This window comes from Panicum hallii, chromosome 7 (genome assembly GCF_002211085.1).
Source record: "Panicum hallii strain FIL2 chromosome 7, PHallii_v3.1, whole genome shotgun sequence".
NCBI lineage: Eukaryota > Viridiplantae > Streptophyta > Magnoliopsida > Poales > Poaceae > Panicum > Panicum hallii.
In genome coordinates, this window is record NC_038048.1 from 17,383,049 (window position 1) to 17,407,236 (window position 24,188).

The window sequence follows — 24,188 nt, forward strand, 5'->3', positions numbered from 1 at the left end:
GTGCAGGAATAAAATGAAAGAATTGAGAAGAAGATGAAAAGAAGGTTCCCAATTCAAATATGTATGGTGGTGGAGTTCACTGGTGATTTAATTCAGATTTCGTTTTGAATTTGAGTATAGGACCACCATACTATAAAGGGGGGTGCTGTCGATTGATCTAGGTTGTTAAAGTGCTTCAGTTTGAGATGAAATTCTTTCTTGAGAAAATCTACCTTCTAAATTCATCTGGGTCGGATGATCCGGCCTTTAAGCCTGAAACCTTCTGTCGCCTGTCGGATGATCCGACCCCATGGCCGGATGATCCGGCCCTAGGAATTTTGGAGAGCTTTTTATGCTTAAATGAGTGCTGGGTCGGATGATCCGACCCTAGGCCGGATGATCCGGCCATGGGAGTTGCGTAGTGTATTTTGACCTATTCTGTTGCTTGCTCAGATGATCCGGACTAACACCGGATGATCCGGTACCCCTCAGAAATACACATAACGGTCACTTGAGGTGGGTGGGGTATTTATACCCTTTCACCTCCCTCATTCACTGCTGCTGCTTCCCACGACCTAACACACCTCCACAACATTCATTTCAACCCTCCCCTCCATCCAAGAGCTTGATTCTTGCAAGGATTCACCGAGGGATTGAGAGGGAGTGAGATTTGGGGTGTGGGAAGAGAGCACTTCGTGGGCTTTCACTTGTTCATCTCAAGAAGTACTTGAAGCATCCTTTGATTCGTCGATTTGCGTTTGTTACTCTTGGAGCCCAGCTCCTAGACGGTTAGAGGTGCCGGTACGCACCCATTCCTTTGTGGTTTGAGCTCCCGGAAGTTTGTATTACCCCTCTCTTTGTGAGATCAATAGTAAGAATCCTCCTTTGTGGTTGATTGTGAGAGACTTGGGGCTAGTGATAGCCCGGCTCTTTGTGAGCATCTCAATGGATACGTAGCTCATTTGTGGAGTGAACTTCGGATTAAATCTTGTGTCTCCATTTACTTATTGTTGTTCATATCGTTCTTGAGCTTGTTTCGACCCGATCTACTAGATAGGTGTAGATCTCGTATATTGGATTCCTGCATAGGTTTTGCAATACCTTTTACCAACTTTGTATTGAAAGGGAATCGTCAAAAGTTAAGTATATTTTAAATTTAGTTGTTGATTATTTTCTCCCGGCTGGAAGATTCGACCTTAGGGCGGATCATCCGCTGCCCGGATGATCCGACCCTGGGCCGAATCATCCGGAACCCGGAAGATCCGACCTTGAGCCAGATCATCCGGCCGCTAATGTTTTTCTGCCAAGATTTTCAGGAAAAATTTGAACAAGGCCTATTCACCCCCCCTTCTAGGCCTAGTGTTGGTCCTTTCACTACTATGAAGGGGTAGTGGTGCCTCTCAATCAACACAGCAAAAAGTAAACACCTTACCAAGCTCTTACAACGTTCTTACCAACAAAACAAAGGATACCTGGGAGATGTAGGCCACAATTGCAAGGGTCAAAAACCTGTGTTATCCAGAAGTAGTATGTGGAGCTATAGAAAGGCCAAGTATGCGAGTGGAACACAATTTAATAACAGATAGCAATGCTGAATAAATATCCGAATTGCTTGTCCTTAGTTGCTGGTCTACTCGTATCCTTATAACAATAGTGTCAACAAGTGGAGCAAGAAAGAAACAATGAAGATCAGCAACGACACGATATCAGCAAGTAACCAGTAGCGCACACGATATCAGCAAGTGTGAGCACCGTTTATTCCCAAAACAAAATGGGGAGGCCTCGTTTCCGTTTTTTCAGCCGTTTAAACGGCCTCGGCCGTTTAGGCGAACATTGCGAGCTGTTCGCCCTGGTGGAAAAGTGCACCAGGAAGCGGAGGCTCAGAGCTGCACCGAACGGCGCACCACACACGAGGAGCCCGCCTCCCCGAAGTGCAACAGGCCCAGCAATAAGAAGAACAAGCAGAAGGCTGTCCCGCCCTAGCGACAGAAGGCCGCAACAAGCCACCTAGGGGAGAAAACCCACAGGGGGGGGGCTCCCAAAAGCAAGCCTCAGCGAAGCAGGGAGCCGGCAATTGGTGTGAGATCCACAGGACCGACCAGCACGACCTCACCGAGTGCCAACTGGTTAAGAGCCTCGCGGAGAACCACCAGAAGGAGCATTTCCACCATGGTGACGGCGACGGAGACGCCCCTGGCGGCGCGGGCCTAGGCTTTCAGGAGCCACAACATGCCATGGCCACTGTCTTCAGCGGAGCAAGCGCTCCTCCATCCCGGAGGAGAGCTAAGCTCCTCTGGAGGGAGGTCTGCGCTGCCTCCCGTGCGCTAGTGAGCTCCCAACTTCTAAAATGGTCGGGTACACCGATTAACTTTGACCGGAATGACCACCCGAACAACATGGCAGGGGTCGGCACCCTCCCCGTGGTTGTGACTCCCACGATCTGCAACCTCGGGGTGGGAAGAGTCCTCGTTAACGGGGGAGCGGGTCTGAACCTCCTCTCCCCGGAGATGTTCCACAAGATGCAGATCGGGGAACGCAAGCTGCTCCCATCAATGCCTTTCTATGGTGTTACTGATGGGAAGACGATTTCCCTAGGGCAGGTCGAGTTACCCGTCACGTTCGGGGAATGGGACAACTTTCGCACCGAGAACATTGTCTTCGACATGGCGCACTTCGACCTCCTCTACAACGCCATCCTCAGGCGCCCGGCGCTCGCCAAGTTTATGGCAGCTGTGCATTATGCATACAGCACCCTGAAGATCCCGGGGCCTTCCGGGGTCATCTCCGTTAAGGCGGACATCAAGGGGTCGGTGCATTGTGCCGAGAGGCTCTACGAGGCCATGGCGGCCGTCTCCCCGGACGACGGCAAATGCACTTGGAGAATGCTTGGTATGCACTACTTTGACACCTACATGGACAAAGCCCCTTATAGGGTACCAACTGGGTTTTGACCGACAACACCAACATAATCTGGTTATGATTGGATCATTAGGACATTGGGGAATAGTACCTCTTGCTACAACATGTTTAGGATGAATAGGGATGTATTTGATAAACTTCACAATGTGCTTGTCGAGTCATATGGATTGAAGTCCACAAGTAGGATGTCATCATTAGAGGCCTTAGGTCTATTTTTATGGATTGTTGGTGCTCCTCAGAGTATGAGACAAGCTGAAGATCATTTTGTTGGGTCAACCGAGACATGCAGTAGGAAGTTTGAAAAGGTTATTCATAGTGTTAGCAAGCTAACAACTGAAATCATTAGGCCATTAGACCCTGAATTTAGTACTGCTATCAGAGGTTACAGTTCCCGTGGTTCTCTCCATACTTTGACAATTGTATTGGAGCAATAGATGGAACACATATAAAGATTGTAGTACCAACAAACAAAGTTATACAGCATACGGGAAGGAAGGGGTACACCTCTCAGAACGTGATGGCGGTACATGACTTTGATATGAGCTTCACTTTTATCGTTGCGGGATGGCCTGGATCCGTTCATGATATGAGGTTTTTCAAGAATGCAATTACAAAGTATGGAGACAAGTTCCCATATCCTCCACAAGGTAATGGCCTGACCCTTGTTTCATAATTTTTCAATCCTTTGTATATATCTAAGAAAGCCTAATGTCTGCAGGAAAGTTTTATCTCGTGGACTCGGGGTACCCTAATCGACTAGGTTATCTTGCACCTTACAAGGGCACAAAGTATCATCTCCCGGAGTTTCGACAAGGACCACTGCCAAGAGGTAAAAAAGGAGCTGTTCAATTATGTACATTCGTCGCTTCGAAATGTCATCGAAAGGTCATTCAGAGTTTTGAAGATGAAATGGCGGATTCTGATGCACTTACCAAGTTATCCGATGGCAAAGCAAAGCCAAATAATTATGGCATGCATGGTACTTCATAATTTTATTAGGCAGAGTGCTATGGCCGATTAGGACTTTGATATGTGCGACCGTGATGAAAACTATGTACCAATGTCCGAACCATCACCGTCTCAAGCAAATCCAGCTATTACAAGACACGGGACGAAGATCAAAATATAAACGCGTTTCGGGATTGGATAGCCGATGGTTTGTTCAATAGATAGTAGGTTTCCTATTTGTAATAACAAGATTTGTGTATTCGATGAACACTATTTTGTCCTTGAAATAAATGAATAATTTTTTTTCCTTCTTTTAGCCCGCGAGCAGCGCGGCACAGTAAGGTAGAAGGCAAGGTAGAAAGAGACGGCAGCGGCGGGGCAAGGCAAGGGAGGGAGAGAGTGCATCGGCGGGAGGGAGATGGCGGGAATGGGCGGTGGCAGGGAACAAGAGGTAAAATTGTTGCACCATTATATTTAATGACTTAAGTTCCTAAAACTAAATAGGGTGGAAATTATTTTTAGTGCTTGTTGGAATTTATTTTTAATCCCTAAATAATCAAATCAAATAGGATCTTATTTTAACCCGTGTGATATATCAAACGGATCACGACTCACAAGCGCCCAGTAGTGGACGCCAAGTCCTGTCCGGAACCCAGTGCGGCGCCGAGGAAACTTGCGGCTAAAGCACGCAGGCCGCACAGCACGCGGCGCAGACGGCAGCTGCGGCACCCCATCAGCCATCGCCCATCGCCCACTCTCGCTTGCCGAAAAATCCAAATCCACCGCACACATAAAACCCTAGACGCCGGCGCCCAGCGCCGCAGCATCCCTCCACCGCCGCCACCGCGTGCTCCCGTCGACCCTCGCCTCGCGGGATGGAGCACGACGCGCATGCCGAGGCCCCGCCGCACGCCGTTCTTCCGCCCGAGGACGCCACCGTCGACGATTGGGCGCGCGAAGATGCGGAGCCCATGCCCGTGGACTCCGCCGCTAATGCCCCGCCCGAGCCCGCGGCTGAAGGTTGCCCTCTCTACCCTATCCATCTCTGAATCTCTCTTTCGCTCGTGCTATTACACGGCTTGTTCGCTTAGATCTAAGCAGCGCAGGCGCCGATCTGTGGTGCTGACGCGCTAGATTAAGCAGTGGTATTGTTTCTTAGGATTAGGGACTTGTTTATGTAGGTTGCTGCCGCGGGAAACGGGTGAGGACGATGACGATTAGGTTGTGGCGGCGATCTCTGCTAGTTCGATTGGGTTTATAATTTGTTTAAGGCGAAATTCAGCTTCTGGATCTTACCTAGTTCACGGGAGCTCCTATGGTTGGGTGCCCATCTTGATTCTTACAGTATCCATCGGTTTTGTGGTTCTGTGTCCCTCTAGATGATGGCCATCCAATGATGTTAAGGCCTTGTGTGCAGTGCTGCATAGCTGATTGTTCTTCTGTTTGCTTTGTCATTTTTGTGATTCTGTGAACCGCTCCTGAAAAAGTCTACTTTGGCTGATCTTTTGTTATTGCCGCGTGCTTGATCATTAAGCCATGCATGTCCAGTTTCCAAATGGGGGTAGGTGGAGGGATGGCATGTTACATGGCAATTAAGCAATGGGAGGGTGGCAGTGGCGCCTAGCTCCTAGGCATGCTAGGTGGTAACCTTTTAGAACAAAGATGATTTGCGTGCATAGGAAAAATTCCTTGGGAGTGATGTTTTTCACTATAGCAAGTTCCGATTTTTTCCATTTGATACATAATATCCCTTCATCGTTTTGTGGTCCTTGTGGTTCATGTAAGCTGTGCCACATTCACCTCTCAAACCCTAGTATCTCTCACCCTCGTGAAGCCACACCTAGAGTCCAGCGATTGAGACGGCAGTGCCATGCACGTGTTCCATGTCTGGATATGCTTCTTCCCCGCCACTGCTCACAGGTTCCTCCCCCCACATTGCCAATGTTACCCTCCTATTGCCGCTCAGCCAGAGCTCATGTGGTATTTCTCTAATGGCATGTCGTGCCCCCCTTCCCGTGGCGCATTGCTGACCACCCACTTAACTGTCCCAGCCCATCAAATAGTGCCCAGTGCCTGTCTAACCTGCCCAGAAATTGCTGGCTCCTGACCTGCCAATTATGTCAAAAGGTGTGGTTGTCGGGTTCTGTTTAGCACCTAGTCAAGCAACCTAAGCCGCTCTCTTATACACTGGGCCCACAAATCATGTGTGGTAACCACTTTTTCTGAACTCTTTCATCTTCTATTAACAGTAGGGCCTTTATCTATGCTCTGATTAATATGGAAAGAAGTCTGACCCCGTTAGTCCAGCTCAATGTCCAATATGACGTACCCACTGGCTGACAGTAATTCTTTAGCCTAAAGTTATAAGCGATGGCACTAGTTTCCATGAGTCCAACAATGTAGCCTATGTCACACTGAGCGCCTTCTTGTTATGGCTTGGACTATCAAGCTTATTTTATGAGCTGTCAATCGCACTAGCTAATTCCAAAAGTTCAGTTCTATTTATTATGTCAAGTCTAACTAGGTAATATTTCATCCCTGTGGTCGTGGATTATTGTTATCGAGAAATGGCAGAAATATCTTTTGTCTTAATTAATGGATGATGACTTTCTGGAAATCTCTTAGAATCTTTCCATCTTTATAGTTCTCCTTGCGTTGGAAGATGATATTCTTATATGCATGGTGGAAATAATTTGCTATGTGCTAACATGTCCATGTACTTTCAGGTGTCAAGGAAATTGAGTCATCACTTCAGTCTTTGGAGCTTAAGGCTAATGGTATGTATTGAGCTTGTTTCTCTTTTGAGCCCTGCACTGTTGTTGAAACCTCAAATGAAAACTTTCTTAGTTTCTTTGCAAATTTTGTGCCTTGCCCTTGGATTCATGCAAATTTTGGTAAATTTGCAACCTGATTTTCTCCATAAATAATAGGACTTTTAACTGGCAAATAGCTGATTCTTAATTCTGATCATTTAACGTACTTCCAATAACAACTGATTCTTATCATTGTGAAATGATTTATTATGCCTTCATTCATTCAACCTAAGGCCACTTTCCTGGGAGGCTGTTGACTTGATCCAAGGTTTCCTGTATCGTATATAGTCTTACTAAAAGTGTTACCAACTATTTCTTCATGTTGCTGTGACGGTTTCAAAATAATTGGACTGTAGTTAATTGTGAGTGCAAACTCTTATGCAACCTGACTTTTCTATCACTGCAGTTACTGCACAAGAAGATGCTCATGAGGTTGAAGATGAGGTAGAGGAAACGAAACGGCACTTGAATGTGGTTTTCATTGGTCATGTTGGTAAGTTCAGTTTTCTTACTGCATGCTTTCTTTCAACATTGTTTCAGTGTTATCCGGATTGTGTGAAGAATAATTTCTTGATTGATGTGTGCTGAGTTTGATTTTGACTGCTGATATAGGATTGTGTGTTGGGGCTAACAGATCTCGATTAGAATTTTGCTATCCTTTAAAAGTTCTTGGTTGGATGTAAATACAGTAATGGTTAAGAGTCATGGAACCAGGTGTCAGGTTCTTTCTGTAGATGATGCTTAGCAGATGTTTGCCCTCCACTGGCACACCATGCAAGGAAGGATTGATTAATTAACCGATTCACATTGCGAGCTATTGCAGTACTTTACATTGTTTTAGACAATGAATGCATCATATATACTTGTTTTGGCATTTAGATGTTAATTCTGTTATAGTAGTTGATCTCAGCTTGACAAGTTTCGGGCATCTGATTTGGCAAGCTCATAAGATTAGGGGATCTTAATAGATTGCTTTATAAACTGAATAAGTTGAGGCAGGCTCCACTACAACACAGCCGAAGAACCCTGATCTTATCTAATCTCTCCTATGGCCTAAACGTTTTGAGCTATACAGTGGTAAGGGTTGTAAGTAAAATGTTGTATTTACAGCAACTACACTGTAGCCATCAGTGGCAACATACCAATTGCCCCATGGCTCGTATTTCTCATTCCTGCTGGGGCTTCCTCTATGCTAGCTCATATTCCCTTCCCTTCTTCCCTCAGTCTTAGATGCTTCAAGACAAAAGCTTTTGCATCTCTTTCTCGACCATCAGAAAATTTTTCTTGTGGGAGTCTGCCAGATATGTACCAGCAAGTTGACTCAGGATTTTTTTAGACTTGCTTGTCAGTGGTTAATATATCTGCTTAGCAATATCTAGCCTTTAGTTCCAAAGCATATATCTTCTATCTTCAATTAAATTTTCATGTCATCTGCTTATGGTTCTTGGCTGGCATATTTAGTGAATAGTACTAGTTGTGAGCTATTTATTTCATAACGGCTTCTGTGTTTTAATTGTCATAAAGAATTTTTGTAGTCTCAATTTTATTGTTTCTTGGATCCAGATGCGGGGAAATCAACTGCTGGAGGACAGATATTGTTTTTGAGTGGTCAAGTTGATGATAGGACCATCCAGAAATATGAGAAGGAAGCAAAGGATAAAAGTCGAGAAAGCTGGTGAGTAGTTCATTTGTGTTGCAAATAGGTTTTGATGTGCATGTCCTTATTTACAAATTGAGTATTTGAGTTTAATCATGCGACATTTTGAACTAGGGAGATATAACTGCTTATATTACTGACAAAATTGATGCCTGTTTGGTATCTGCTTTTGTTGTTTTGCAAGCACTTTCATGTAATGACTGTATCTGTTGTATTGCAAGTACTTTCGTGTAATGAGTGCTTCATATGTTGCTAATATCTTTCAAGGAGTGTTTTATTTTAATTCGTCATATCGACAGTAAGAAAATAGGTTTAGTATATCGCAGCCTCAAATTTGTCAATAACCCTGTCATTTGATTCTTGCTTAAGATAGAAACGTGACTATTTACTTTTTGAAACATGTAAAACATTCTTATTTGACCCATCAAGGAGAAAACATTTATATATTAGAACTTTTTTACTGGGGATAAAAACGATGTAAGGATTGTCATAAGCCTTGTAATAATTTCAAACAGGGAGAGTAAATAGTATTGTGTAGTTCTGGTAAGTTTATAGTAGAGTAAGGATTGTGGTTTATGATTATCGTATTTTCCTTTCGCTTGGGAAAAGATACAGGAACATGCTTTGTGATGCTATATAATTTCTGTTACATGAAACCTCGAATGCAGCAATAGCTGCTAACTGTTTGTAGGCCCCATGTAGGCTACCATATTCTTCTCCAACCATAAGCAAATAACTGATAATAGAATGATGTTAGGGAACCCAGTTATTGGTAAACTTAATTCAGGATTGTGGGTTTGTTTAAAATTCGTACGGTTCTTTTTCTCTTTTCTGAAATTTGAAGTATTGCATATTTCCATTTGCTGATATACTGAGAAACCTGAATTTTGCTTTACGACTAAATGAACTAATCCACTTTTGTCTTCTACTTTTATTTGGAAAGCCTTATTGCAAAGAATCCTGTCTAACTTATGTCTTCTTTATTTGTCTGTCGCAAAAATATTTAGTGTTGCATCCCGCACATGCTGTTTCTTTTTTTATTTTTAATCTAAATATACTTACAGGTACATGGCTTACATTATGGACACAAATGAGGAAGAACGGGTTAAGGTACGATCTCTCATATGTCATATCTGATTGTAACAGGCTGATAATTTCTGTGTTTGGTGTTGATCTCTATTTTTCTGTGATGTTGAAATTTGAGCTCTTTGTTATTTATGATTTATCTTATTATCTAAGTTGTTTGAAGTAACCTGATCAGCTCTCCAAATTTTAGTAAATAGCAACATAGTATTGTATTCTGAGTGCAGATAAAATCTCATGACAAGGTGGTTCTCTTTTAAGCGTCTTTTTACACTTATGAGTTGTATATTTTTTTCGTGTGTTCAGGGAAAGACTGTTGAAGTCGGCAGAGCCCACTTCGAGACGGAACACACAAGATTCACTATTTTAGATGCACCGGTATTTGTTTTCTTACTACATTACATTTACTGTTTATAGAGTCCATACTCCGTGTACTGGGATGGTAGCGCTCATTATTCTTATCTGTTTCAGCCCACAAAGTTAATCCTGATGCCTGAACCTCTTATTTGAACTGTTTATTGTTTATGTTTCATATTTGGGTAATTATGTTTAATGGCTGAAGCAACCAGAAAATCTGATAGCTTGCTTTTAAAGCCATCTTTTTTTAGTTCGGGAGTCAACCTGGCTAACGTACGGCCGGTCGTAAGTTAGGCCAGCGGTACGGCCTGTCCCTTTTTGGCAACTGGGATCATCCTTTTTTATCCGCTTTCTTTTTTTTAAAAAAATAACACTACAGCCCAAAAAGCACCGTCATGGGAGGATCTAGAATCAGAAAAAACAGCATGGACATAACATGCAATTTTATTCAGAGTGTACATATGTTTAGGTATACAACACATGATTTAGAACTGCAAATGGTTGTAAATCTAGCAATTTGGTTTATAATCGACTATTTACACAAACACATTTGCCTCCCCCTCCTTGAATCTAAAACTACATCACAAGCAAAAACTGAACATTCATGACTCATGGTACTGTGTTTGCATCTCAGTAAAAAAAGATCTACCCGCATATAATCACAAATGTATGTTATCTTCATACTTGCATAACTGATGATCTTCTTTCATGACCTGCCAACAATGAGAAAAAAGAGAAGCAAATAAGTTAGCATATAGCATGCAAGAAAAAGGTCTTGGTGCATGCCATAAGCATTTAGATTAATATTTAGTATGCATTTTAATGATACCAATTAAGCATTACAGATGTCCATTCCAAGTAGTTTGTTGCCTAATGAAGTATATTGATTTGTATAATCCAGAACCATAATAATTCCCTCCCATATTATCGCCTAGCTGGGAACCATAATTTTGCCTAACAAAGTACATTGTTTTGCCTAGCCATAACTATAAAATTGTATAATCAGAACCATATTATTGCCTACTAAACTATATTGTTTTGGAATATTGGGCTAGTTACACCAAAATTAAGCAACCAGATGAAGCCATCTACACACGCAGAAAAAAAAGGTTGGGATGAAAACAGAGGAACATCTATAGGCAACACCCCCCCCCCCCCCCCCCCCGCGCCGCAAAAATTCAGTGCGCGAGCAGCTGTGATTTAGGAAAAGGCAATCTCAACTACCTTGAGTTTTCTGTATGCTCTTTCAACCTTTCTGTTCATGACATGTTGTCGCTCCTGTCGGCTAATCTTAAAGTTAGCCATTACAGTAACTCCATGCACTAATCTTTAAGGTATAATCACCATAAAACAATCTTTAAGGTATAATCATGAAATATAATTCACTTGGGACCTCTATCCTTTGTATCTTGGAATGGATTTGTCTAGCTTAGATAATCTGCATTTCTTTTGATTCACCTGCAAACACAAGGATGCTACCATTTTAATATGCATTGGTGCAAGCCCTGTGACAAGAAAACATATATACATGACATGTTTTTCACTAGGCAGTATCCAACCAGAACAAAAACAAATGCCAAACTGAAATGAATAATTTGCCTGTTCATTTAGCATAGGTGGTCTACACATGAATTGCTCGAAGTGATCAGTAGAAACAAATGGTGCAAATTGTCACAATATGCGATAAATACTAAAATCCAGGGCACAAAAATGCTTAGCTAATATGATTAATTTGCTTGTTGGTTGAGCATAAGTTGGATATATGAAATCCAAAAAATGATATGTAGGAATATAGGAAAATGGTTGAATCAAAATGCAAATATGCTAAACTAAAATGCATAAATTGCTTGATGATTTAGCAAAACTTGCCTACAAATAAATCCGAGAGGGGTAAATGACACTGACTACCAAGCTGTTCTTCCTTGTGCATAGGTTGGCTGAGACACATTTCTATTGCTCTTATACATGATACAAACTCCCTACAAACAGGGCTGTGAGTATTTCAGTATTGCATTGATCCCAAAATGTAGAAGAAATAAAAGGAATCATCTATCATCAAAAAAGGTAGAAAGAGGAAACCAAACCTGAAAAGAGATGTGATTGTATTGATAAATGATGCATAAAATTGAAAATATACTCTTGTCGTCAGCCCAGGAAACAAATGCCCCTAGATTTTAAAAGTTGACACAAGGTCTCACTACTTCTTTGTTCCTAGTTGATTATTCAAATCATCAAATGCAAAAAGTGTGATCTGTAACTTCGCAAGAAACAATTACATCTATACTTTTCTAGTTATGCAAACAAGTAAAATCCCATATCAAATCGCCTGCGGAGAATCATGCAAATTTCAATTCAGTTCTTTGATAGTTGAAGACATGAAGTACTGATAGTACCTTGGTCCCATTTCGCATCCAACAAAGCATGATTAATCATCATATATTCAAGGACTAAGCCTATAACTAGCACGTGCAGACCTCACATGGCACCAACATTGGCAATCACCTGATTTCAACAATAAGCATTCCTTCGAATGACTGGGATAATGCACTATCTTGACAATTTTCTTTTCATCCTAAACTAGACCCTTCCAGTCTCCATCTTATTAACGTATACACCGGCACTTTTAACCTAGAATCACCTACTAAAAATCAATTGAAAGGATCCAAACAGCAAATGCTCAAGCAAAACTCCCCTAAATTCTAAGTGATCTTAACAGAGAAACAAGTTGCAACTAAGCCCACTGAACAAGCTGCAATCTACGAATCAGTCGAACCAACCCAGCCCACAAAACATAAACGGATTAAATCTACAAGGAGCTTGGAAGGCCTGGACTGACTTGGATGCTGAAATCGCCTCCGAGGGAGCGTTGCACATGCTGGGGCTCTGGTAGCCCTCAAGCATGACGAGGCACTCCTGCTGTTCGAGGTCGCAGGCGAGCGCGGCGAGGTCGAACTCGGAGAAGAAGGGCCCCTGCAGGGCGGTGTTGATGCAGTGCATGGCGCAGAGCTTACCCTCCTGCACCTCGTGGTACAGCAGCCCGCCGTTACTCGCCGCCGCGCCCCGCTCCAGAACCTCCCCTGCGGGCCCTACTCTGGATGCACGCGGTGGATGCGAGAATCGCCGGTGGATGCGAGATAAGAGAGAGAAACCCTAGAGAGAGGGAGGAGAGGAATGAACAGGCACGCAGTCTGCCCCCTTTCTGAAAATGTGGGGCTAGTAGGTACATAGGAGGAGAGGAATAAAAAGTGTGTGCGCTGTTTGATGCAGGAACAGTGATGGGAGGTGGCCGCGCGAGTGGATAAAAATACGGCCGGCTGTAACAGAGTCATTACCTTGTTAAATTAGGATTGATTTCTCAGTTTAGTGGGCTTGAATTCATACAAGAAGCCTGTGTCATCATTTTGGGCGTACTTTGACATAAGATAATTCTGAGAAACAATTGATTTCACATGTCTAACAATCAGCCTAAGTAATTTTGGACTTTTGGTATACTTTTGGAAATGTGTTATAATATCTTTTCTTTTTTTCCCAACTTTTCTAAATTAGTGCCGTTGATCAGTCCAGGGATCATCATCACTCTGAGTAATACCTTATATTTTTTAATAGATTCATTCCTTATTTTGCTTTAATCTATACTCATTCGATATGTTTTTTTGTTGTTGTTTGCCTTTTACTTTGTTCATCAAATATCTTTGCACATGTATTGAATTCTTGATTGATGGCCGTAGCTGCTGATGTTTCTCCATGTGCCATTTATTTAATTTGTTGATTGAGCTGAATGCTTGTTTCCTTTATCCTTGTTTAATCGTATAATTTGGGTTTGCAGGGTCACAAAAGTTATGTTCCAAATATGATAAGTGGTGCTTCTCAAGCTGACATTGGTGTTCTGGTAACCATTGGACTCCCTGACATTGTTTGTTGAACTTTCTTTTATCTTCTGAATTTATTTTATTGTGAACCTGTCATTCCCTATTTAGGTTATTTCTGCTCGAAAAGGTGAATTTGAAACTGGTTATGAAAAAGGAGGACAGACCCGTGAGCATGTACTACTTGCAAAAACTTTAGGTGTTGCTAAGCTGGTAGTTGTAATAAATAAGATGGATGACCCTACTGTTAAATGGTCCAAGGAAAGGTAAGCTTGATAAAACATGTTATCCTTTTCCTTTAATGTTGTACCTTGTACAACGCGAGGTAAATGGTCAAAATTGATTGATACCTGTTTCAGATATGATGAGATTGAAGCAAAAATGGTTCCTTTCCTCAAATCTTCAGGGTACAATGTTAAGAAAGGTACGTATTATCCCACTTATTATTTGTCTTCAATCCTAAATTATTGAGAGGCGCTCATCTTTAAGCTTGAAATTTATAATATTCCTAGTTATTTATACCAAGTGAAATTTTGTGGTGTTCATCCTTGAAAATTGTCCCTTCAATATTTATTTTTCCTCAATTGATATCTCTTCAGATTCATGTTCAAACAACTAAGGCTAATTGCACTGTGATCACACTGATCATAGACTCATAGCCTGTATCAACTTTATTATCTTGTTAATTGCTTTGCTCCATTATAACAGCTAATTATAGGTACAGCAATATATGCCTACGTTGTTTCTAACTGTCATTGGATTTGTTTTCAGATGTCCAATTCTTGCCAATATCTGGTCTTTTGGGAAGCAATATGAAGACCAGGATGGATAAAAGCATTTGTAATTGGTGGGATGGCCCATGTCTTTTTGAAGTTCTGGATCGCATCGAAGTTCCTTTACGTGACCCCAAAGGTCCAGTAAGGTTAGATAGTTATGCTTATTTTATACTCCAAGAAGTGCATAAGCCTTGGACAGGGTCACCTGTTTGTAGCTCTGATGGTTAATTTCTAACATTATTATGTTACTAAAACCATTTACTTCCAATCCACCTTTAGTTCCAATCACCTTTCATGGCAAATATGTTGATATAACAACTAGTTGAATTATTGTCTTGATTGTATGCTCAATGCAGGATGCCAATAATTGATAAATATAAAGATATGGGCACTGTTGTAATGGGAAAAATGGAGTCGGGCACGATCAGAGAGGGTGACAGTTTGTTGGTTATGCCAAACAAGGTACCTTTTCCTCAATATTTTTATTTCCTGCTGTAACACACTCTGCATACTTTTCTCTTATTCTCTTCATGTCTAATAAGTTTTTTGATATTTTTTCTGTATTAGTCCCATGTGAAAGTAATTGGTATAAGCCTTGATGAGAGCAAAGTGCGTCGTGCTGGACCAGCTGAGAATGTTCGTGTCAAGTTGTCAGGAATTGAAGAAGAGGATATAATGGCTGGTTTTGTACTTTCAAGTGTTGGTAAGTATATGTTCAGGATAAAAAATAGTGTAGTAACTGGGCACCTCTAGACATTATGTAGGATTAAGTATTAGTTCAGCTCTACTCCCTCCGTCCCAAAAAACAAGTCATTCTAGGATTCAAAATTTGTCCCAAAAAACAAGTCATCTTACCTTATTTAGAAAGTGCATGTGCATGCAAGAATCAATTAGTGCCAAATATGGGTAATAAATAGGGGGAAACATGGTCATTTTACCTTCTTATTAATTTGTCCTAAAATTCCTAGGATGACTTATTTTTTGGGATGGAGGGAATAGACATTATGTAGGATTAAGTATCAGTTCAGCTATAGACATTATGTAGGATTAAGTATCAGTTCAGTTCCATATGGCTCTCATGGAAGGGCTCAAATGGGTTGGCTGGGCATGAACTTGTACTATTATTTTTATATCACTAATGGCAATACTGGATAATTCTGTGATCCAGTAAGCCAATCACCTGTGGCAGACCAAACTTTAGCTTTTGAGTTTAAGGGCTTTTTCTTATTTGTTGTCACGTTATTTGTTTTGCTTCATAATTGAGTTTCGCATGATGCGCAACCTGCGACGGTTCAAAGATTTGTGTTCAGCTTCGGATCATGTTGTAACTTTTCTTGCCGTATGTTCATTTAATATCTGTTCATGCAGCTAATCCGGTTGGTGCTGTTACTGAATTCAACGCTCAGTTGCAGATTCTAGAGTTGCTTGACAATGTGAGTATGGATTCATGTAATTTTTTATTAAACTTTCAAGCTGATACTGTATAAATTACAGTTGTGCTATAATTTTGTATATGTATCTGCTGATATGCAAAATGAAATATCATTGCCTGTTGTGACTTTGCATGACTACATTTAATATGTCATTAACTTTACATTAGGTAGTTACCGGATGAGCTGGAAATTCTGATTGGTATCGTGCTGCTATTTGAGCTAGTTTTGTTCTTCTGATCTTGCAGCAAGTTAAAAATTGTTAAATATCAAAGCAAAATGTAAGAACTAAAATTTTACTAAGATTGGACCTACTGCCTCCCCCAAGGTCTGAATTTTATTGTTGAAATATCGGTATTGGAAACTATTCACCATAGATGATATGATGCAAAACATGACCTAAGATATGTTTTCTTTACCAAATGTAGATTGTTTCTTATCGCCCAAGCTCTATGTCCCCTGATGTTTTGTGAATGTGTTAGGCTATTTTCACTGCGGGCTACAAAGCTGTATTGCATATCCATTCTGTTGTTGAGGAGTGTGAGATTGTTGAGCTCATAGAGGAAATCGACATGAAGAAAAAGAAAGAAGCAGATCCAAAGAGGAAGAAACCAAAGAGGAAGCCTCTTTTCGTGAAGAATGGTGCTGTTGTTGTTTGCTGCATTCAGGTATCCTCGTAGACATCTGCATATCATTCTTATTTTAACTGATTGTCCCAGATTCTGCTGATTCTAATGCGTTTCATAATTAGGTGAATAACTTGATATGCATAGAGAAATTCTCTGATTTTCCTCAGCTTGGAAGGTTTACACTTCGAACTGAAGGTAAACTATGCATGCTTGGAAGCGTATTTTGGTTCCCTATGTTATCATATTGTTTGCACTTCTTGATAGCATCTGCAAATTCAGTTCTTTTACTTTTCTTTTGAACCCATATTTATTTTACTTGATTCATTATAAACATTGCCTGTCTTTAATAATATTAGTTTGTACTACCTCCATTCTCAAATATGTGACGTTTAGCACAAGCTAGCTAGTTCAAAAGCTAGCTTGTCCTAAACGTCATATTAATGAACGGAGGGAGTAATGAATTTCTTTTGTTGCACCCATCTCAGATTTCCATGCAATATATTAGAACTGTTTATTAAATAAATTACTTACAATCCCATTTACCTTGACGGTTACAGGAAAGACAGTAGCTGTAGGCAAAGTTGTCGAAGTTCCTCCTGCTGGCAGCCCAACATTCTGAGCTTAAGCCAATTTTGAACAGGATGGTAAGCAATGACAAAAGTTAATTACATTTGATTATCTTTTCAAGAGGTTTACAATGGATAAAATCACCTTTCTTGACAGGATAACCATGAAGCAGTGCGATCTCTTAAGATACCTTTTTGGGAGAAGCGGAATTGGTTGTTGAGCATAGATTTTTTCCCCCCAGCCGGGCTTGAAAATCGTCTATGATTTAGGCCTAGCAGAGTCTACATTTAGATGGGTTGCATAATTTTACATCTCTGGTTACATGTAAGGTTGTAAAATCAGTATGGATGGGTATATCTAACTTCTGTTTTGTAGTGTCAAATTGTGATGGTATCTGTGCTTAAAATGTTGTGACTACCATGTTTTCGTGTGAAGTTAAATCAAATTGTGGTGGTATCCGTCCAATGAACCGAACACACCCATAAGTCGAATATGCCATGTGCATGCGCGCCTTGTATTTGTAAAGATCAACTTATAAGTTGGATAAGATCAACAATAAGTTGGATATGCGAAGTCAAAGTTGGGGTGCCTGGATATATTTTAGCTGGAGAATTCAGCGATGAGTGGCTTGCAAATGAAGATGAAATTTACTTGGAGCTGTAATCGGAATGGTGGAGATGGCAAACTAGATACTGCGAATAATTAATTACTCGCAAACTTTTTTTTAAATATTGTGACAACCTATCTTTTTAATGAGCAGGGATTAACACTAAGAAATTAGGGTTAAAGATATGAAAAGGAGAAAAAAAGAGAGGTCAAACTTGGTAAAGTTTGTCCAAATTTGAAAAGTTGAAGCGGCAAATTGAAGGAAGAGTGTCAAACAGCAAAAGTAAAGAAAAACAGATCAAATTTGAAGTTTGAAATTCAAATTAAAAGAGAAAGAGTTTGAATTTGATCAATGATATGAAATGATAAAGATGGTTGCCTAGCCATGTTGGACAACCTTCAATTTGAAATTTTGATAAATAAGTTAACTTTTGGTCAATATGAAAAGGGCAATATAAGATGAGTACTTTGCAATGGAACCAAGTCTGAAAATGTTGCAGAATGTCCTGGACATATTTTAAGTGCTCAAAAGTTGAAAGGAATGCTGTTTGGTTCAAGACTTTGGAGCCAATACAAAATAAGATTTTATGTGTTCAGGATATGCAAAATGTGTCATTTGTTTACCTGGAACATTTGGCAAGGTGTTTGAATATGAATTCAAAGTCGGCTGGTTTGAATAGAAAAGCTAAAGTCTAAAGAAACTCTGATAAACAACAAAAACCCCAAGGTTCAAAGTGATTTTCTTTCAAATTGAGGCAGAATGAGAGAAAGTTCATAGATAAAAGTTTGGAGGAATGTCCCCTCTACAACTTTGCTATTGGACTATTTCAAAGTTACCATGTGGAATTTGGAGATATTTGAAGCCAAAGTCTCGGGTTCAAAGAAAATAAGAGGTGAATGTGCCAAGCGCCAGTGAGCGCTGCAGCCATAGCCAAGTTACCAGCAGGACGTGGAGGATGAGGGGGGGCGGGGGGGGGGGGGGGGGGGTAAAAGATTGAACAAATACCGCCCGAGCTCATCCATTCAACCCTCTCCCACCATTTCTTTCCCGCTGGCCTCCCCTTCATCTCCGACGAGCTCTCATCATCGTCAAGTCCTCCCGAGCCGTTTCCTTCCACTCAGAGTTGCACAAGAGCAGCCACCCATCCCTCAACTTCCCAAGCCACCTCAGCCCTTGTTTCCACTGGAACCTAGCCATCTTCAACCTGAGCGCGGTCGCTCATGTCGCCGTTGAGCTAGGTTCTAGAGCCGTTTTTCTTGCAATTTGGGTAGCGTCCAGTGTTGTGCGCGTGTGTGGTTGTAACACCCTAAGGTAAATTTTCCCTAATTTTAATGAATTTATTTGGGCTTAAATAAATTTTCCATACTTTTCTTTAATTTTCGTGGCATTTAAAGCAATTTATAACGCGAGAAAATAAAATTAATTATAAGATCGACTTGATTGTGCATTCATGCTGGTGCATTATTTTTGTTTGTGTTGAGTGTATAGGTTTGAATTCAAATTGTATTTGAATTCAAGTAGAATTGTTTGAATTAGTGGGGTATAGAAAAAGAAAAGGAAAGAAGAAAGGATAAAAGAGAAGCAGCCCAATCCTCTTCCCAGCCCGGCCCAGTCTCTCCTTTCCCCCTCTTCCCCCTTTTCCATCCCGGGCCCTCTCTTCCTTCCCGCATGGGCCCAGCCCGAACTCCACCACTTCTTTCCCCCCTTCTCTCGCGTGGGCCGCGCCCCGGCCCACCCTTCCCTCTCAGCCCGAGCCGCGCGCTGGCTCCCCTCCCCACCTCCTCTCTCTCTCTGACCGTGGGGCCCTACCCGTCAGCTTCCACCTCCCCTTCCTTCTCTCTTTCCCCTGCTTCGTCCGGCGCTCAACGGCCTCCGAGGATTCCGGCGAGCTTCTTCCTCTGGGCCCGCTCGCCAGGGCACCGCAGCCGCCTTACAAAGCCGCCGCCTGCACCTAGGGTTTCCCCACGTCGCCGCCACACCCCGCACGCCTAACCCTAGCCGCCAGTCGCGCTCGCCGCCGCCGCGCGCCCCGGGTCGCCGCCGTCCCGCCTCCTCGTTGGCCGCCGCCGTCGTCCAAGCCTCGGGAGCCCATCCCGGTGGGGTAAGGAGCACGCCACGCCCGTCCTTGTCCCTTCTCCCCCTCTGCCCGTGCGTTTTCCCCTTACCACCGTAGCCCCGAGCCGCCTCCGCCGCGGGGAGCACCGCCTCGAGCTCCAATCCGCCAAGCTGACCGCCTAGATGGGTTCGTCGTCGTTCCCTCTTCCTTTCCGTGCTAGCTGTGTTCCGGATTAGGGCCGGAAGCGCTCGATTGCAGGAACTCCGGCGAGCCTCCGCCGCCTCCGCCGCGCCCCGCGCCTCCCCGCCGCCGGCGCCGACCGGAGCCCCTCTCAGCCGTTCGATCTGGGCCTACGGTCTGGATTAGATCCAGACCGGTACCTCCCCCGAGCCGTTAGATCTCAAGGCAACGACCTGGATTAGATCCAGATCCGCATTAAACCCCAGCCGCCCGATCTAGATCCTGTGGACCGCGTGAAGGTAAACCCTAGATCTCCCTTGAGCCGTCCGATCGAGATCCAAGCGTCCAGATCCGCGCGTACCCCTTCGTTTAGTAAATCTAATCTCAGCCGCGCGATCAAGATCCGAGGGCCCAGAACAGATCTTACCGCTTCAGCCGCCCCTTTTGCTAAAGAGTCCCTGCATTTTTGGGGAATCAACCCGCCGTCCACCCGTGAGTCAAAAATAATTACGGATAGGTCCTGTTTTATGCGTTTAGGCCCCTGGCTTCTCTGGAAATCTAACCCGCAGTCCAGTCAAGGGTTTTTAGTGAGTTAGCCCCGGAGTCTAGGCTTTAATTACGTTTTAGTCCCCGAGTTTTGTCCAGAAGCCCCTGGTTTCTCTGTTTTTCTTACAAATAGGTCCCTGGATCCTGTTTTAAGCGTAGTTTTCACGTTTTAGCTCCGTTTTAGGTGTTCTTTATATCCACGCGATCGTTGTAACGCGTAGATTAGTTCTAGGCTAGTTTCATGTGCTGTTTCCATGTAATGTTGTACTGTTTTCTTATGTTTTGCTATCGTTTGTGCATGTGTGTATGTGTGGACTATGTTTGACGAACGTGAGTAGACGCGGAGCCTTTGGAGCAGTACCAGGAGCAGCCGTCTTCCGAGCAGTTTGAGCAGCAGCCGGGAGAGTACGAGGAAGGCAAGTATAACATGAACCTCCTATCACTTTTAAATACAATTTCATACTGCATTTAATTCTGTATACCTATAAGGACTTCCTAGCCACTTTTATATCCTTATATATATCCTATGGGTTGCATTTTTGGTTAGTTGTGCTAGGTTGCTGCGCTATAACAAATCTTGGTCCTTTTTAATTAATTTGATTAATGGTCTTATGCAACTTAATTCTGGAGCCGACCCTCTGTGCTGTGTGCTTGAGTGGTTTGTGCGTCCTTAAAAGGTGTTTTTGTTAGAAACATGGTTTAGGGGGCCAGCACGGTGCTTAGTGCTTGGTTGGCCACTCTCCATAAGGACCGGTTCATAGAGCGACAACCTGGGACAACCGCGCAACCACAAGACTGGTATGGGACGGTCTTGACTTACTAATTAGGTCATTTTGGTTCGGGAGTAACTTACCTGCGTGGGCAAGAGGGGTGGTAAGCTTCAATGGTCCCTGCTCCTCCGGCTTGGTCTGTGCTGTGTGTCTTGTACCCCCGGAGGTGGGCCCCATCGTCGCTGATCCAGAATCCTTAGCGGTTATACCTTACCAACGTGATTCTTTGTAACGGTCTCGTAGTGTGCTTGCTAGCCATCTCACCTAAGGAAGTGTGATGAACCACTAGCGTAGCTCACGACTTGTGGGTAAAGTTGTGCAACCTCTCGAGAGTGTAAAACTGATATATCAGCTGTGCTCACAGTCATGAGCGGCCCAGATCCTCCGTCTGATTAGTGGGGTTATCAACCTTTGACGAGGGCGATTTCCCCGGGTGGTTTTGGTTGGATGGTTCTCAGTAGTTCTTAATTAATATTGCTTAATTTATTATGCAATTGGGTTTATGGTAATTCATCCACTTGTAGTAATTAGCTTTAATAAAATTTGCCAAGACTAAAAGCTAATGCAGTTGAGTCAGCTAACCTTAGAGCCTCATGCTCGTGTTATACTTGTTGAGTACGAGTTTGTACTCACACTTGTCTCTCTACTCTTCTGTTCTATTTCGGATATCTTCGACTGCTGCTCAGTGCCCGGCAACGTGGAGGACTACGTCAGCGGCTTCGACGACTTCTAGGCGTTTGTCTCCCAGTCGACGTCCCTGTGGCGCCCAGCTCGTCATGTATTCATTTTACGCTTCCGCATTCCTTGAACTGATTCTTGATTCAGTTGTAATAAATATATTCATTTTATAATTTATACGTTTTTATTCGTGACATGTGTTGTGATATCTTGATGATCTGTTGTATATATGCGTGACTTGATCCTGGCGCATATATGATTGCTCGATTTATGTTCTTTATAAATCGGGTGTGACAGTGGTGCTTGTGCTGCAGTTTGTTGGCCTGGAGTGGTTCTAGGTAAGCTAGAACGTGGTCCTCGCCACTGAGCGCCGCCGCGCCATGGCTGCCACAACGGAGAGTGTAGCTCCCACCATTTCCAACCCTAGGTTTCTGCTCAAGTAGGTTGTAGGAGTCATGGGGGAGCCTGGGGTGTAGTTGTTGGCGTGGGTCTCGCCATAGTTCGGCGCAACGCAGTGGGCCACTCCACGCTGGAGTTTGGGCCACCACCGTTCATCGCTGTCGGTGAGGGGAAAGGGGAGCAGAGGATGTCAGGAGGTTCTCGAGCCCCTAGGGGTGCTTGCCGGCCAGGTCCGGTCGTCGGGGACCTCGCCACGTGCAACCCGGCCGTGTACCCGCGGTCAACAACGGGTATATTGTGCCGCGGACCAGGCCCACGAGTCAGTCAACGAGGGAGAAAGGGGGTTATGGTGAGAGTGAGTGAGAAAGTGTTTTCGAGTAGGAAAATAATTTAGATTTAGTTTAAATGCTTTTAAAATTATTTTAATTCTAGAAAATTGTAGAAATGTTCAAAAATAGTGAGACCAATTCTATTAGGTTTGTGTGATTTTCCTTTATGCATAAAAATATAAAATCCCTAGGTTTTTGTGACATTCAGGTATTTAGGATTATAAACACACTGGATTTTAGTATAAAGTGTATATGTTTGATATTGTGTATGTGTGTTCAAGTTTAAGTACAAAGGAAAAAGGGTATTTATGTAATTATGAAAAATTTAGGCCCTTTAGTGTTAAATGGGTAAGAATGGGAGGTAAAATAAAAAACATAGGAAGGGTGTGACACCCTAGGTGTCAAATTTGTACCACACTAGGAAAGGAATTGTCAAATTTCAAATATGAAATTTGGGTGTTTATGTGAAAATAAGGACTTATGTGTAATTTTGCAAAAGTATGAGTCCTTTTATGCAAAATATTTGAAGTACAAAAGTAACTTTCAAAGTTTACTTAGGGTCAAAGTGTAAGAATGCAAGTCATCATGACATTGCAGGAAAACTTGCAATTAGGTCCAAAATTATAAGGAATTTACCTTGATAAGGACCAAAACCTTATTAAAGTTGAATTTGGTTCAAAGTTTAAAATTAAAGCTTTATACTTTGAGTTTTTGAACTTGAACCCTAAAGCAATGTTGTAGGATTTGAAAAACTCTATAACTTCTATTTTGATCATTTTCTCGTTAGGGTTTTGGATCAGCGGAAAATTGCACAGAGACCCCTCGGACCCCCTCCCTCTCTTCTTCTTCCTCTGGCACCCGCTGCTCCTCTTCCTCCTCTGCCGCTGGTGCAGTACACCCCCCTGCCGCCGCTGTGCAACTGCTGCGGCACCACCTCCTGCTTCCCCTCACCTCCACGCGTCGCCACGACACCTTTCCGCCGCTTGCCGCTCCCCTGCTGGCCCTTTCCCGCGCGCGCCACGCCGATCCGAACGCCGCCCGGCCGACACCTCGCCGCCGCCGTGGCACGGGCCGAGCACCCCCCCTCCGGACCTCTAATCTCCTGCTCTCGAGCTTCTCCAGCTCGTGACCACTCTATTCTCCGCTTTAACTCTTCCGCACAACACCCCGAGACCCGAGCTCCACTGCCTCCCCCTTCCTCCACTCCGGCGACCCCCTGCTCGCCGCGGGCAGCTCACTCCAAGCCTCCCCGCACCACTACAACCCCCTGGAAAGCTTCCCCTCACCTCATTGATACTCCTCGACCACTTCTCGCGACCGAACTCCCGCCGGAACCATTTCGCCGTCGCTACCCCCTCGCTGGTGAGCTCCTGTTTCCGTCGAGCCCGTCCTTCCGCCCCTTCTCCGACTGATCCAACTACCCCAATAGCTTCCTCTCCTCTTGTTGCAGCTGCTGAACCAGGATTTGACCGCCCTCCTCGCCGGGAAACCTCCCGCCGACGAGCTCCCCTCCGCCACCGCCTCGGCCACCGTGGGAAACTCACCTCCGGTCACCCCATCTTCCTCCCAAGCCCACCCCTGGACGCGCCTTGAGCTCCT

At 43.3% G+C, this 24,188-nt stretch overlaps 2 protein-coding genes across 2 annotated transcripts; both read left to right on the forward strand.

Annotated features, from left to right (window-relative positions):
* The first annotated feature begins 2,375 nt into the window (after positions 1-2,375).
* LOC112900508 lies at positions 2,376-2,930 on the forward strand. Its single transcript, XM_025969368.1, has one exon. It carries the CDS (start codon positions 2,376-2,378, stop codon positions 2,928-2,930), a length of 555 nt encoding a protein of 184 aa, XP_025825153.1.
* A 1,611-nt stretch (positions 2,931-4,541) lies between these two features.
* LOC112899337 (eukaryotic peptide chain release factor GTP-binding subunit ERF3A) lies at positions 4,542-17,493 on the forward strand. Its single transcript, XM_025967770.1, has 17 exons — positions 4,542-4,866; positions 6,573-6,623; positions 7,066-7,152; positions 8,223-8,334; positions 9,381-9,426; positions 9,706-9,777; positions 13,583-13,645; positions 13,734-13,888; positions 13,982-14,046; positions 14,394-14,544; positions 14,755-14,860; positions 14,966-15,101; positions 15,767-15,831; positions 16,311-16,496; positions 16,580-16,652; positions 17,015-17,101; positions 17,181-17,493. Exons 1-16 carry the CDS (start codon positions 4,722-4,724, stop codon positions 17,074-17,076), a joined length of 1,575 nt encoding a protein of 524 aa, XP_025823555.1. The 5' UTR covers positions 4,542-4,721; the 3' UTR covers positions 17,077-17,101; positions 17,181-17,493.
* Positions 17,494-24,188: the final 6,695 nt, after the last annotated feature.

Coding starts and splice junctions, on each gene's coding strand:
- LOC112900508 (XM_025969368.1), top strand. CDS start 2,376: ATGGCAGGGGTCGGCACCCTCCCCGTGGTTGTGACTCCCACGATCTGC.
- LOC112899337 (XM_025967770.1), top strand. CDS start 4,722: ATGGAGCACGACGCGCATGCCGAGGCCCCGCCGCACGCCGTTCTTCCG. Junction 4,867..6,572: donor GCCCGAGCCCGCGGCTGAAG/GTTGCCCTCTCT, acceptor ATGTACTTTCAG/GTGTCAAGGAAATTGAGTCA. Junction 14,047..14,393: donor AGGGTACAATGTTAAGAAAG/GTACGTATTATC, acceptor ATTTGTTTTCAG/ATGTCCAATTCTTGCCAATA.